This window comes from Diplotaxodon limnothrissa, linkage group LG7 (genome assembly GCF_057381915.1).
Source record: "Diplotaxodon limnothrissa isolate DT_005_m linkage group LG7, D_limnothrissa_male_GT1.1, whole genome shotgun sequence".
Taxonomy (NCBI): Eukaryota; Metazoa; Chordata; class Actinopteri; order Cichliformes; family Cichlidae; genus Diplotaxodon; species Diplotaxodon limnothrissa.
This window is the reverse complement of record NC_140602.1, coordinates 11022352-11035396: the sequence shown is the minus strand read 5'-3', so window position 1 is coordinate 11035396 and position 13045 is coordinate 11022352. Positions and strand designations below refer to the sequence as shown.

The 13045-nt window shown below is 37.3% G+C and overlaps 1 protein-coding gene across 1 annotated transcript; it reads right to left on the bottom strand.

The window, feature by feature from the left end:
* Positions 1-2300: 2300 nt before the first annotated feature.
* Positions 2301-5191, bottom strand: tnni1c (troponin I, skeletal, slow c; the record flags this gene model as incomplete). Its single annotated transcript, XM_085359074.1, has 7 exons — positions 2301-2317; positions 3859-3955; positions 4056-4238; positions 4352-4441; positions 4539-4670; positions 4828-4869; positions 5159-5191. Coding segments are annotated over 7 exons (594 nt in total), but the record flags the coding sequence as incomplete, so codon positions are not given.
* Positions 5192-13045: the final 7854 nt, after the last annotated feature.

Below are 13045 nucleotides of genomic sequence, written 5' to 3'. Positions count from 1 at the left end.
ACTGTTTTACAGGCAAATCCAAAAAAGCTGAAAATAATAAGTTAATGTTAAAGTGATGTTTAATTGTAGCATTAAGTTGTTTTTAAGGAAACAAAAAATAATGGCTTTAATTTAGACAGATTTGTTTTTGTCAATGCACAGGCAATTAATGACCATATCATATCCACTGTGGAAGTACATTTTCCACTTTTGCCAGTTCTCCTTACACTGCCACTAACCAAAAATAACCAAAATAACCTTTAATCATAGCATTAAGTCCTGTGTTTGATGGTCCCTTTGCTCTACTTTTTCATCAATGGATCATGCTTCTCCTTAGGTTGTCATTTCTGACAGCAGAGAAATTCCTCAAAATGTGATTAATGAGTGAAAATTCTTGTCGCTTTGTCGCATTGTTATGTTGTTAGTTAATGTTGGAGTAATGGCAGCATTTTCTCATTAACATTCCATGTCAGAAAATGAGTTGTCTTTTAGCGTAACCTGTAAAAATGACTGACAGGTGCTGAACTCTTTCACTTGTCATTCAGGGCAATGAAGACAGAAGACGAGTTGAAAGTGACATTTATAATTTATAACACTGCTAAGAGTAGTGTGTTGTGTTTGTTTTTTGTTTTTTCCTTTTACGAGCATTGCCTCTTTCTAAATTTGGTTTGTGAGTTTGCTGGAATAATGGATACTTCCCCCTTTCCTCCTTTACACTCCTTCACATGACTTAAAGTGCTCTTGGTTTACTTTTAAAATACCTCAGCACTGTCTTTATGCTGGGAATAGGTTCTCCATTAATGTTCTGAAGCGTTTTCTCTCAGGGACAGGTTATTCCATGTTACGCTGCCTTGACAAATCTGGCAAATAAAGTCCTCTTAAATGTGTTCGTTTGATTACCGTGTTGTTTTACATAGCTGATATATACTGAGGTATACTGTGGACTTGTACCTCAGTTGAGCACTCAAAGAACTTTTTACTGGAAGCTTGATTCACCCAGTCACACTTATTCATATAGCACTTTTATCTGCCTAAGAGTTTTCCTAACATTCCCACACACACTCATATAGGTGCATCAGAATAGTCTCTGAGTTTAGTGTCTTGCCAAAGGATACTTCAACATGTAGGCTGTAGAAATTTGGGATCAAACCATCAACTTTCCAACTAGAAGATAAACTGCTCTGCCTCTTCAGCCACAACTGCCCCAGGATGCAAGTAATGAACTGAGACAACCTTTAATTAAAAAAAAGAGAGGTATTCTAGTTATTGATTAAATTACCTTTGGAGAGAAACAAGCTTTATAGGTGCATCATCACTGTTTTCCTCCTTGGTACATCTCTGCACATTTTCACAATAATCTAATTGGTAAGTAGTAATTATTCTTAAACTCATTCAGATAAACTTGAAAGACATTTGTGTTCCTGCCGGTCGGCAATCTTATCAGCCAATCTAATGAATTTAGGCATAGTTAACTAGCTGAAGTTAAAACCTGGTGAAGGATGGGATGTGTTCATCTACACAAAATTTCCATCTCTATCTCTAGGGTTTACAGACAATGGTATGAAAAATATAAACTATCCAGTGAACAGTAGTTCTCTAGGTGGAAATCCCTTCTTGATGTCAGAGGTGACATGAGAATAGTCAGGGTGCGTCGATCTGATAGGTAGGCAAATGTAGCTCAAATAACCACTCATCACAACCAAGGTATGCAGAAAACATGTCCTGCTTTTTTTTCCTCAAAGGCACAACATGTCAAACCTTAAAACAGCAGAAGACTGCAACGGGTGTCACTTCCTATCAATTCGAAACAGGAAACTGTGGCTACAGTTGACACAGGCGGATCAAAATTAGACAACAGAAGACTATAAAAACATTACCTGGTCTGACAAGTCGTAATTTAATTCATGCACGAATTAAATCCTGCCTTGTATCAACAGTTCAGGCTGCTGTAGGTGGTGTGATGTTATGGGAGTTCTTTTCTTACCACACTTTGGGCCCCTTTTTATCATCTAAGCATTGTTTAAATGCCACAGCCTACCTGAGTATTGTTGCTAATAATGTCCATCCTTTATGACCACACTTTACCAATCTTCTGCTTATTTCAATCAGAATAGAATATCATGTTACATGATATTTGTACATGACAATGAGTTCACTGTACTCAAATCAAATTCAAATTCAAATTTTATTTGTCACAAACACAGTCATACACAGTACGATATGCAGTGAAATGCTTAGACAACTGCTTGTGACCTAAAATAAAAGACTATGAATAGGATAGGAAATAAATAGGGTACTGTCGTTGCTACTGTCACCAAATTTCAGTCCAACAGAGCACCTTTGGGGTATTCGCATTATGGATATACAGCTGACAAATCTGCAGAAACTTTGGGCCAAAATCTCTGATTTGGGCATTAGGTACATATCTATACATACATCCTGATTCTTGTAAAAGTAAAAATAGAGACTAGCAGGCCAGTTTCTGTGATTTTCTTATTCTTGAGGCTAGACTGATATTTCTGGGTTATGGCAGATTATTTCATAGCTCATATAGACAGAAGCTGTACTATTGTAGTGCATATAGGCCACTGTTATACTAAATGAAATAACTTCACGCAGTAAAAATAGCATTGTCAGTCATACACAAATTCTTTCCATCACCCTTAGAGTCCTTAAAGGCTGCTGACTCCATCCACAACACCCTTGATTATTCAACCCCCTGTCTTGCTGACAGTGTTTGACGCTAGTTCAAGGACAAGTATCAGTATGTGTGACAATATTTGCTGTTTTTAACCGGAGAGGAATTCATTCCATAGAAGAAGAAAGGCTAAGTATATCCTTGCTCTAAATATCTCAGGTGGCACTGCAAGTTTATGGCATTCCTTAGTGGAGACAGAAGAAATACAGCTCCATTACCGTGTACAAGGACAATGCCAAGCAATGTAAATCTGCTACACTCACAAATGAAATACAGTATTATCACCATATGATAATATGCCTAAAATCTAAGTCCAACCAATCCAGTTGTCCATGGAGTATATCTTATTGTAATGGTCAAGCTCTGAACTTCATCGCGTATTAGTCTCCACTAGTAATTTATGAATTCATTTACTTTTAGGTTTGTAATTTTCAGTTTTTGACTATCCCATTTTATTTTTGACTCATTTTAGTTTGATTTTATAAATGTTATGTTAAATTTTGGTTAATTTTTTTTCACTTTCAATTAAAGTTCTTTCATTAAATCTTCCTCCATCCATCCTGCAGCGTCAGCACATGAAGGAATTTGTTCACTGGGCCCCACCAGCAGCATTCAATTCAATTCAATTCAATTTTATTTATATAGCACCAAATCACAACAAAAGTCGCCTCAAGGCGCTTCATAGATACAGAGAAAAACCCAACAATCATATGACCCCCTATGAGCAAGCACTTTGGCGACAGTGGGAAGGAAAAACTCCCTTTTAACAGGAAGAAACCTCCGGCAGAACCAGGCTCAGGGAGGGGCGGCCATCTGCTGCGACCGGTTGGGGTGAGAGAAGGAAGACAGGATAAAAGACATGCTGTGGAAGAGAGACAGAGGTTAATAACAGATATGATTCAATGCAGAGAGGTCTATTAATACATAGTGAGTGAGAAAGGTGACTGGAAAGGAAAAACTCAATGCATCATGGGAATCCCCCGGCAGCCTAAGTCTATTGCAGCATAACTAAGGGAGGATTCAGGATCACCTGGTCCAGCCCTAACTATATGCTTTAGCAAAAAGGAAAGTTTTAAGCCTAATCTTGAAAGTAGAGATAGTGTCTGTCTCCCGAATCCAAACTGGAAGCTGGTTCCACAGAAGAGGGGCCTGAAAACTGAAGGCTCTCCCTCCCATTCTACTTTTAAATACTCTAGCATCAAACATCTTCTTCCTGCCCTGCATACCAGACATGGCCTCCACATTTTTACGCCAGTCACCCACCTCCATCGTCAGCTCCTAAAGTAAAGCCGCATTCAGACCATCAGATTCTGCAGTTTTATTTGGCTGCTTATTTGAATGTACCTAGATACCAATTATGTGTGTTGCTAGAGCAAACCTTCTCTTGTTTGATGTCTTCTTTCTTTACAGACTTGAGATTGGCCCTCAGATCCATGGAGCCCTTAGTTTTCGATCCAAACAGAGCTTTCAACGTCTCATCTGCTGACACTCTCACCTTCCTGAGAGCTGGTTTCTTAAACTTTCCTCCAAGGTCCTGTACCTTTAGCTTCAACTTGTTGATCTAGCAATAGAGGGAAAAGCTTTATTGGTGGCTTATTGTTAAAGGGGGGGGGGGGAGCGTGTCAACATATTTTAGTTTAACTAGGTGTATTATGATGTTTGCTGAGCTCATACATCTCTGTAGTTCTTGAGAACCTTTGCTTCACAGTCATAGCGATCCTCGTCCACCACATGAATCTTTTCATGAATCTCCTTACAGACTTTCTACACAGAAAAAAATAAGTTTCAATTCATGACACTTAATGGGCTTTAAAAACATTGTCAAGCCCATATGCTTACTCAGAGTATCATAAGCTCACACCTGCAGATCATCAATGTTTAACCCTCTGAGCTGCAGCGGTGGAAGCTTCTCCCTCAGGTATCGAACCTTCGCTTCCTCATTTGCAGTTTTCTCTGCCTCCAAGTCTTCCGTTGCACGAGTCAGGAGAAGGATCTCGAAAAAGTCAAAGAGGTTTTCATTTGTGTCATCTGGTTATCGCTTATAATTTTAATATTGGTTGTTATAGGAAAGAACATTCTAATAATGACATTCTATTTATTATATATTCAGGAGTTATTATGGCTCGTGCATTTTTTGCCAAATTATTTACCTTTAGTGATAGCTTGCGTGACGCAGAAATCTTGCATTTAGGCTGGAAACAATACAAATCTTACATATTATTGATGACTTGAAATGCCACATTGCTTAATTAAGTGCTCATCAACCATTTAAATGATTACCTTTTTTTTTCTATAATGAGAAACTAAATGTCAGATCATATCAAATAAAACTGACATAAATATTTCACAATGACACTGAAATTATTTCTTTTTTCTGCTGCATGAAAGTATACAGTCTGCAAATATAAAAACACATTCTTGACAGGTTAGAAATATAAGACTTAATTTAATAATCATATGATAATATAAAAATATAAATACCTTCGCCTCTCCCTTGGGGGCAATGGATGATGTACAGGGAGTGCAGAATTATTAGGCAAGTTGTATTTTTGAGGAATAATTTTATTATTGAACAACAACCATGTTCTCAATGAACCCAAAAAACTCATTAATATCAAAGCTGAATGTTTTTGGAAGTAGTTTTTAGTTTGTTTTTAGTTTTAGCTATTTTAGGGGGATATCTGTGTGTGCAGGTGACTATTACTGTGCATAATTATTAGGCAACTTAACAAAAAACAAATATATACCCATTTCAATTATTTATTTTTACCAGTGAAACCAATATAACATCTCCACATTCACAAATATACATTTCTGACATTCAAAAACAAAACAAAAACAAATCAGCGACCAATATAGCCACCTTTCTTTGCAAGGACACTCAAAAGCCTGCCATCCATGGATTCTGTCAGTGTTTTGATCTGTTCACCATCAACATTGCGTGCAGCAGCAACCACAGCCTCCCAGACACTGTTCAGAGAGGTGTACTGTTTTCCCTCCTTGTAAATCTCACATTTGATGATGGACCACAGGTTCTCAATGGGGTTCAGATCAGGTGAACAAGGTGGCCATGTCATTAGTTTTTCTTCTTTTATACCCTTTCTTGCCAGCCACGCTGTGGAGTACTTGGATGCGTGTGATGGAGCATTGTCCTGCATGAAAATCATGTTTTTCTTGAAGGATGCAGACTTCTTCCTGTACCACTGCTTGAAGAAGGTGTCTTCCAGAAACTGGCAGTAGGACTGGGAGTTGAGCTTGACTCCATCCTCAACCCGAAAAGGCCCCACAAGCTCATCTTTGATGGTACCAGCCCAAACCAGTACTCCACCTCCACCTTGCTGGCGTCTGAGTCGGACTGGAGCTCTCTGCCCTTTACCAATCCAGCCACGGGCCCATCCATCTGGCCCATCAAGACTCACTCTCATTTCATCAGTCCATAAAACCTTAGAAAAATCAGTCTTGAGATATTTCTTGGCCCAGTCTTGACGTGTCAGCTTGTGTGATTTGTTCAGTGGTGGTCGTCTTTCAGCCTTTCTTACCTTGGCCCTGTCTCTGAGTATTGCACACCTTGTGCTTTTGGGCACTCCAGTGATGTTGCAGCTCTGAAATATGGCCAAACTGGTGGCAAGTGGCATCTTGGCAGCTGCACGCTTGACTTTTCTCAGTTCATGGGCAGTTATTTTGCGCCTTGGTTTTTCCACACGCTTCTTGCGACCCTGTTGACTATTTTGAGTGAAACGCTTGATTGTTCGATGATCACGCTTCAGAAGCTTTGCAATTTTGAGACTGCTGCATCCCTCTGCAAGATATCTCACTATTTTTGACTTTTCTGAGCCTGTCAAGTCCTTCTTTTGACCCATTTTGCCAAAGGAAAGGACGTTGCCTAATAATTATGCACACCTGATATAGGGTGTTGATGTCATTAGACCACACCCCTTCTCATTACAGAGATGCACATAATATGCTTAATTGGTAGTAGGCTTTCGAGCCTATACAGCTTGGAGTGAGACAACATGCATGACAAAATACTCATTTGCCTAATAATTCTGCACTCCCTGTATACTGAGGAGAAAGGGATGCACAAGAAATTCAAACTATGTTAAACACAAATCTGTATAATTGTTAGCTGAGAAAGTATATGGTCATGCAGGCTGTAACTTACACCGCTTTGAGTGCCCAATTGGTTGTTCAGCAAAATCAAAGATGCACAAACGAAAAAAAGGCATGAGATTATTATTCTCATATGAAAGAGTATCCGGCTTCATAGGCCATTTAAATAAGAATAAAAAAGTGACAACTTACTCGCCAGACATTGTTTTTCCTTTACACAATTTGGATGCTATTAAATTGGAAAATGGACAGAAAGAAAGAAAGAAAGAAAGAAAGAAAGAAAGAAAGAAAGAAAGAAAGAAAGAAAGAAACTATGATGCCTAATTGAAGTTCTCACTTCTCACGTCAGGAACGAGTTACTTTACAAGCGGGAAACAGCAGCGCCTGTAGATCGAAGATCGTCTATTGTGACGAATAAATCTCCCCTTTTCTTCTTTTTGTTTTAGAACAGAGGTTTCTCACCAAGATACAAATTCAGCACTTTATTTTTGGCCACCTAGCTAAAAACAAAACTAAACAAAAAACTGTTAAGATAAGACTCTACATAAAAATAAAATAATAAAATAAATAAATAAAAGAAATTCGTGGCAAAGGGAGGAAGACTGAGTGGGGAACGTTTTCAGCCTGAAATGCGTGACTTTCTGTGGTCGTTGGTAGCTTTCATCTTCATATTTGTGGTACAGTGATGGCATCTCCAGAGAGGTTTACAGTGCGTCGGTATTATAATGTTATTTATTAAAGGCAAAAAGTTCCTGGCCTACCAATAAACCAAAAGGATTTCCACCTACTAAAGCATACTATTAGGTGTCTGGAATAAGAACCAGAATCTGATCTGAATGAAAGATACAATATTCTTCATTGTGTGAATGCTGCACAACTATGAAACTGTATTCTTCAGGGTAAGATGTATGCATAGTTTAAACGTCCTTTATTCTTGTGCACACTAAAAACTTGGTGCCCTTTCTCCAACTATTTCAGCTATCCGCACAATGTGTTAAACCCGCTCAGACATTAACACATGGTTGGATTAACCTGTTAGTGGCCCATGGGTGCAGAGAACAGAGTTCCCAGTACATAACTGTTTTTTGTTTTGTTTTGCTTTTTTGTATTGCTCAATAATAAGGTTTTATGTTAAGTGGTTAAAGTTATTTTTTTTATTAAGTGATCAACTGTCAAGATCACTGTCACCAAATGTTTTGGACATCAACACATCATGATCCAATAAGTAAATGTAATGCAATTGAAATATGTAAAATCAAAGGTTTATTTAAATTCAATTAAATAAATGAAATTGAACCTGATTCAATCAAATTCAATGTTTTACATTGTACTCGTGTAACAATATTACAATGAAATGCAGGTTACTTATATAAAGTCATAATTTATGGGGAAAAATATATTTTGTAAGATAAAATGAGAAGTTGATGAGATTTTATCAACAAAAAGGTGTCAAAGTTCATAAAGTTCTACAAAAGATTTCTGGCCACTATTCAACCCAAAAGTCAAAATATGAAAGAGATGTGACCACAACATATTAAATCCCTTACTATATTTATATATATGTACTTAATCCTTACTAGATATGGTATCTGAGTCTAGACAGATAGAGATAAAACGGCAAGGCAGTAATTCATATAGAAAAGAAAAGAAAAGAATAGAATAGAATAGAATAGCCCTTTACAACAAAGTTGTGTGTGCTCAACGTCAACTGTGCCAGCTCTGCAGGAATAGAATATAGACAAATCGCAACCCAAACTGCATATTTGTGTTGCAGTTGGTTAGACATAATTTCATAAGCAGTATGTCCAGACTATATAAATTAATTATGATTTAAAACTATAACTGTGAAACTGTGCTCTTCCATTATGACTTATAATAAATGTTGAGAGGTTCCACTAAAAAAACACAAGTACCCACTTTGTTGTGTTGGAGACATAATAAGGGCACGATCAAACCCTGCAGGACTTTTCTTCTTTGAGCCATAAATGTTAGAAAGAGCCATGAACCTAGTGAACCATAGCTCCTGCCTTCTGGTGCCCTTGGTTTAGTTTTCCCTACTTTGTTAAGTTATTTTGTTGTCCTTTTCAGATTATTTCATGTATTGTGATTAAAATCTATTAGTGTAAGGGAGATTTAATTTTAAACCTTGGTCCACAAATATAGGTAGTCATACATGTGTAACTAAATCTCTTTTTATGTGACAGGTGTTTGTCTTCACACATATCATACATACTAAAAATACCATTTGACTCCCCTCAGTAGACAAAGGTGACAAGCTGTGTTTGATATAGACTAATCCACCTGGCACAAGAGTTACGTGTACTACAAAAGAACACTGTGTAATGTTTTCCTGATGTCTTTTCTTGCTTTGTTTTGCAGAACATTTTTACAGTTCTTACACATAACATATTACATATACATATATAAAAGGCTCTCAGGTTGAGATGTAATGGTAAATCTTTTAAAAAATGAAACAAACAATGTATAATTTTAATTTAGAAAAACAAAACAAAAAACGGGCACAACTCCTTCCCTGAAATTCACGGGGGCTGTAGTTTTAAAACATATAACATTCAAGCTTGAGCAAATGGAGAACATGCTGAGGGTTTATTTTCAGTCAATATTTCTAAGTACTCAAAGCCACTACGGTGGCCCCTAGAGACAAAGCACGTACAAACTCCAAAACACTTACAAAATCCAAAACACGTGCAAAATCCAAAACACATGCAAGCTCCAAAACACTTACAAAATAAAAAACACATGCAAAAGACAAAACACGTACAAAATACAAAAAACATGCAAAATCCAAAACACGTACAAAATACAAAACACGTGCAAACTCCAAAGCACTTACAAAATCCAAAACACGTGCAAACTCCAAAACACTTACAAAATAAAAAAACACATGCAAAAGACAAAACACGTACAAAATACAAAACACGTGCAAACTCCAAAGCACTTACAAAATACAAAACACGTGCAAACTCCAAAACACTTACAAAATACAAAACACATGCAAACTCCAAAACACGTACAAAATACAAAACACATGCAAAATACAAAACACGTACAAAATACAAAACACGTACAATATACAAAACACGTGCAAAATACAAAACACGTGCAAACTCCAAAACACTTACAAAATACAAAACACATGCAAAATACAAAACACGTACAAAATACAAAACACGTGCAAAATACAAAACGCGTGCAAAATACAAAACACGTACAAAATACAAAACACGTGCAAACTCCAAAACACATGCAAAATACAAAACACGTGCAAAATACAAAACACGTGCAAAATACAAAACACATGGAAAATACAAAACACGTACAAAATACAAAACACGTGCAAACTCCAAAACACATGCAAAATACAAAACACGTGCAAAATACAAAACACGTGCAAAATACAAAACACATGGAAAATACAAAACACGTACAAAATACAAAACACGTGCAAAATCCAAAACACGTGCAAAATCCAAAACACGCGCAAACTCCAAAACACATGCAAAATCCAAAACACAACGGAAGTGCTCCAGGACGCTAGGGGCAGTGTTGAGCTTTTGTTACCTAGTAACTACACAAGCCAGGAAGTACCAATGACCGGATTTGGGGTCTGCAGCCTTAAAGGCCGCATTTTAAGGCCGATTATGTCACAGCGACACGACAAAGACTGTCCCAATTCAAAGGCTGCTCGAAATGCGGCCCTCAAATGCGTCCTTAATTTCCCTGAATTTTAAGGATGGGTCTGTGTAGCCTTCATGGCCCAACATATCCCAGACTTCATAGCGCGGCGGTGGTTTGGATAATTTTGCCGAAAAAAAACGGCGGAAGCGGAGCGGACGAAGAGTAAACTTCCAGAAGTAAGTACTGAATATTATGTCACTTATTTATGCGCAAATGTTTTTATAATGAAGAACATTAAAACATTACTGTTGGCAACATGTCGGGAAAGTTATGTGACATTAGCGACGTTTGTACTAACTTGGTTTTAAAGCCTTCACTTCAAAATATTCGCCGTTCAATAGCTGACTTTAATCTTACAGAGAATGTGATGATTTTATGCGTAATTAAAGTCAGTCATGTCAGTCAGCTGACGGTTCACTCCTTAAGCTGAAAGAAAGATGCTTTAATCACAGGAGTCACACATGTGTCCACTGTACCATCTGGGAACTCTTCTTGTTTAGCACTCGTAATGACACAAACACTAAATCCTCCTTCTCTGGTGCTGTTTTGTAGCAGTGTGTACACCTGAGACTGTCACCTGTCTGTCTGTCCTGCACTCTCTCTCTGTTTCTTTCTCTCTGATTGTGGAATAAAAGTATGAACATGTATTTATAAGTCACACTTGTGTTTGAATCCTGCAGCTTATCACACATTTGATTTCTATGTGTGACACCTGCAAGTGTCCAGAGTGAGGACAGACTGAGGGACCCACTGCATTACATCATCTGTGAGGCTTTGCACCCCTGATGATCCACCAGGACAATCTCAGCAGTATGTGAGGAAGAGGAGGAGGAAGAGCCAGCAGCAGCTGACAGATGGAGAGAATAGACAGACTGTTCCCTGTTTGTGAAGGACTGCTAGAAACGTTTAAAATAACTAATTGTCTGTCCTGAATCAGTCTTATTAGGTAATGTTCAAATAATTTTATCATTCCAGTGTTTCCAGTGTGGGAGAAAGTACTCAGGGCCTTCAAGTTACGCACTATGAAAGGCAGCAACAAGTTTAATGTTCAGAAACCTAAAGTCTGTATCAGCAGCAGAATGGAACTAAAAATAAATGTTTGTTTCAGTTCTATGAAGCTTTGAGTATTTTGGATCAGTAGCACTGCTGTGTTTGTTGCATCATATTGCTGTAATTGTTTATATGCTTTATATATTCTGAGGTAAGTTGATCTATAGTGTTACATCATATTCTATAAGGATGTTATGTGTTTGTATACTTTCTGCCCAGTTTGACCCATTTAGCAGACGTCAGCCTGTTTAAAGCTCTGATATCTATTCTGTATGACTTAAAGCAGTTATGACATGGTCTGATTTTCTCACCCAATAAAGGAATATTTAATACATCAGTCTACTCTTCATTTTATCAGAAACATATATATACTATTATATATTGTACATATATTTATTAGTTTCAGATGTAGCCATTCTTGTATTTTGCTTGTTTACATTATTGTATTTTGCACAACTCTGTTGCTTGTGAAGCTCGCACACAAGAATTTCACTCACATGTGCTGTACCAATGTACCTGCACATGTGATGTGACAATAAAAGTGATTTGATTTGAAACAGCTCACAGCTTGTACATTTTCTTTTTACACATGTATGTAAGCATTTGAGCCAAATTTAGTAATGCCAACATACTGAAGGAACAACATTTGTCTCTTATATATGATACACCTATATATGCACTGTCAATATACATTTTGAACCAGCTGCAGATGTCAGAGTAACAACTGACTGACCCCCACATAAAGTGCGTTACAGTAGTCCACAGGGGAAGAAATAAAAGCATGGATCACGGTTTCAAAGTGCTGCCTAGAAAGAAACGATTTCACTCTTGCCAGTCGCCTTAAATGATAAAAATGGACTGGTCCAACTTAAAACCAAGGGCAGTAACAACAGGTTTAAAATAAACCTCCAGGGGTTCCAAATGAAAAGAAGAGGACTCACAGGGGCCACTGGGTCCAAACACCAACAAATCTGTTTTCTTTTCATTCAAATTTAAAAAGTTTAGAGCCAACCAAGCTTTAATGTCATCTAGGCATGTCAAGAGAGGTTTTATTCAGATGCCATCCTTCGGCTTCAGTGGCAAATAAATTTGGCAGTCATTCCTATATACTTGTCTTTGAGTGAAGATTTAAGGTGGTAAGACATGTAAATAACTGCAACTTGAATCTGTACTGAAGCTCAGTATTTGACAAAGAGTTCATGTTCACTGCTGTAATACCTAATAATGACTAATATAATAACCATAATATTGGCCATATTATATTTACATTACCAAAGTGATATGACTTTAGTCTCATGAACAACATTAGCTAATTGTTATTTACTAGCTAATCTTAAATGACTGTTCAGTACAGAAATGAAGCCCAAAAATCATGTTTTACTGTCCTGTGGTCTCAGCCTCAGATACTTATCAAATCACACAAAGCTCTTGTAGAAACAAACAAACAAATGAAAAAAAATATGTTCTCCTTCATTTCTGTCAAAAAAAGTTGTATGACACGTTTCCAGC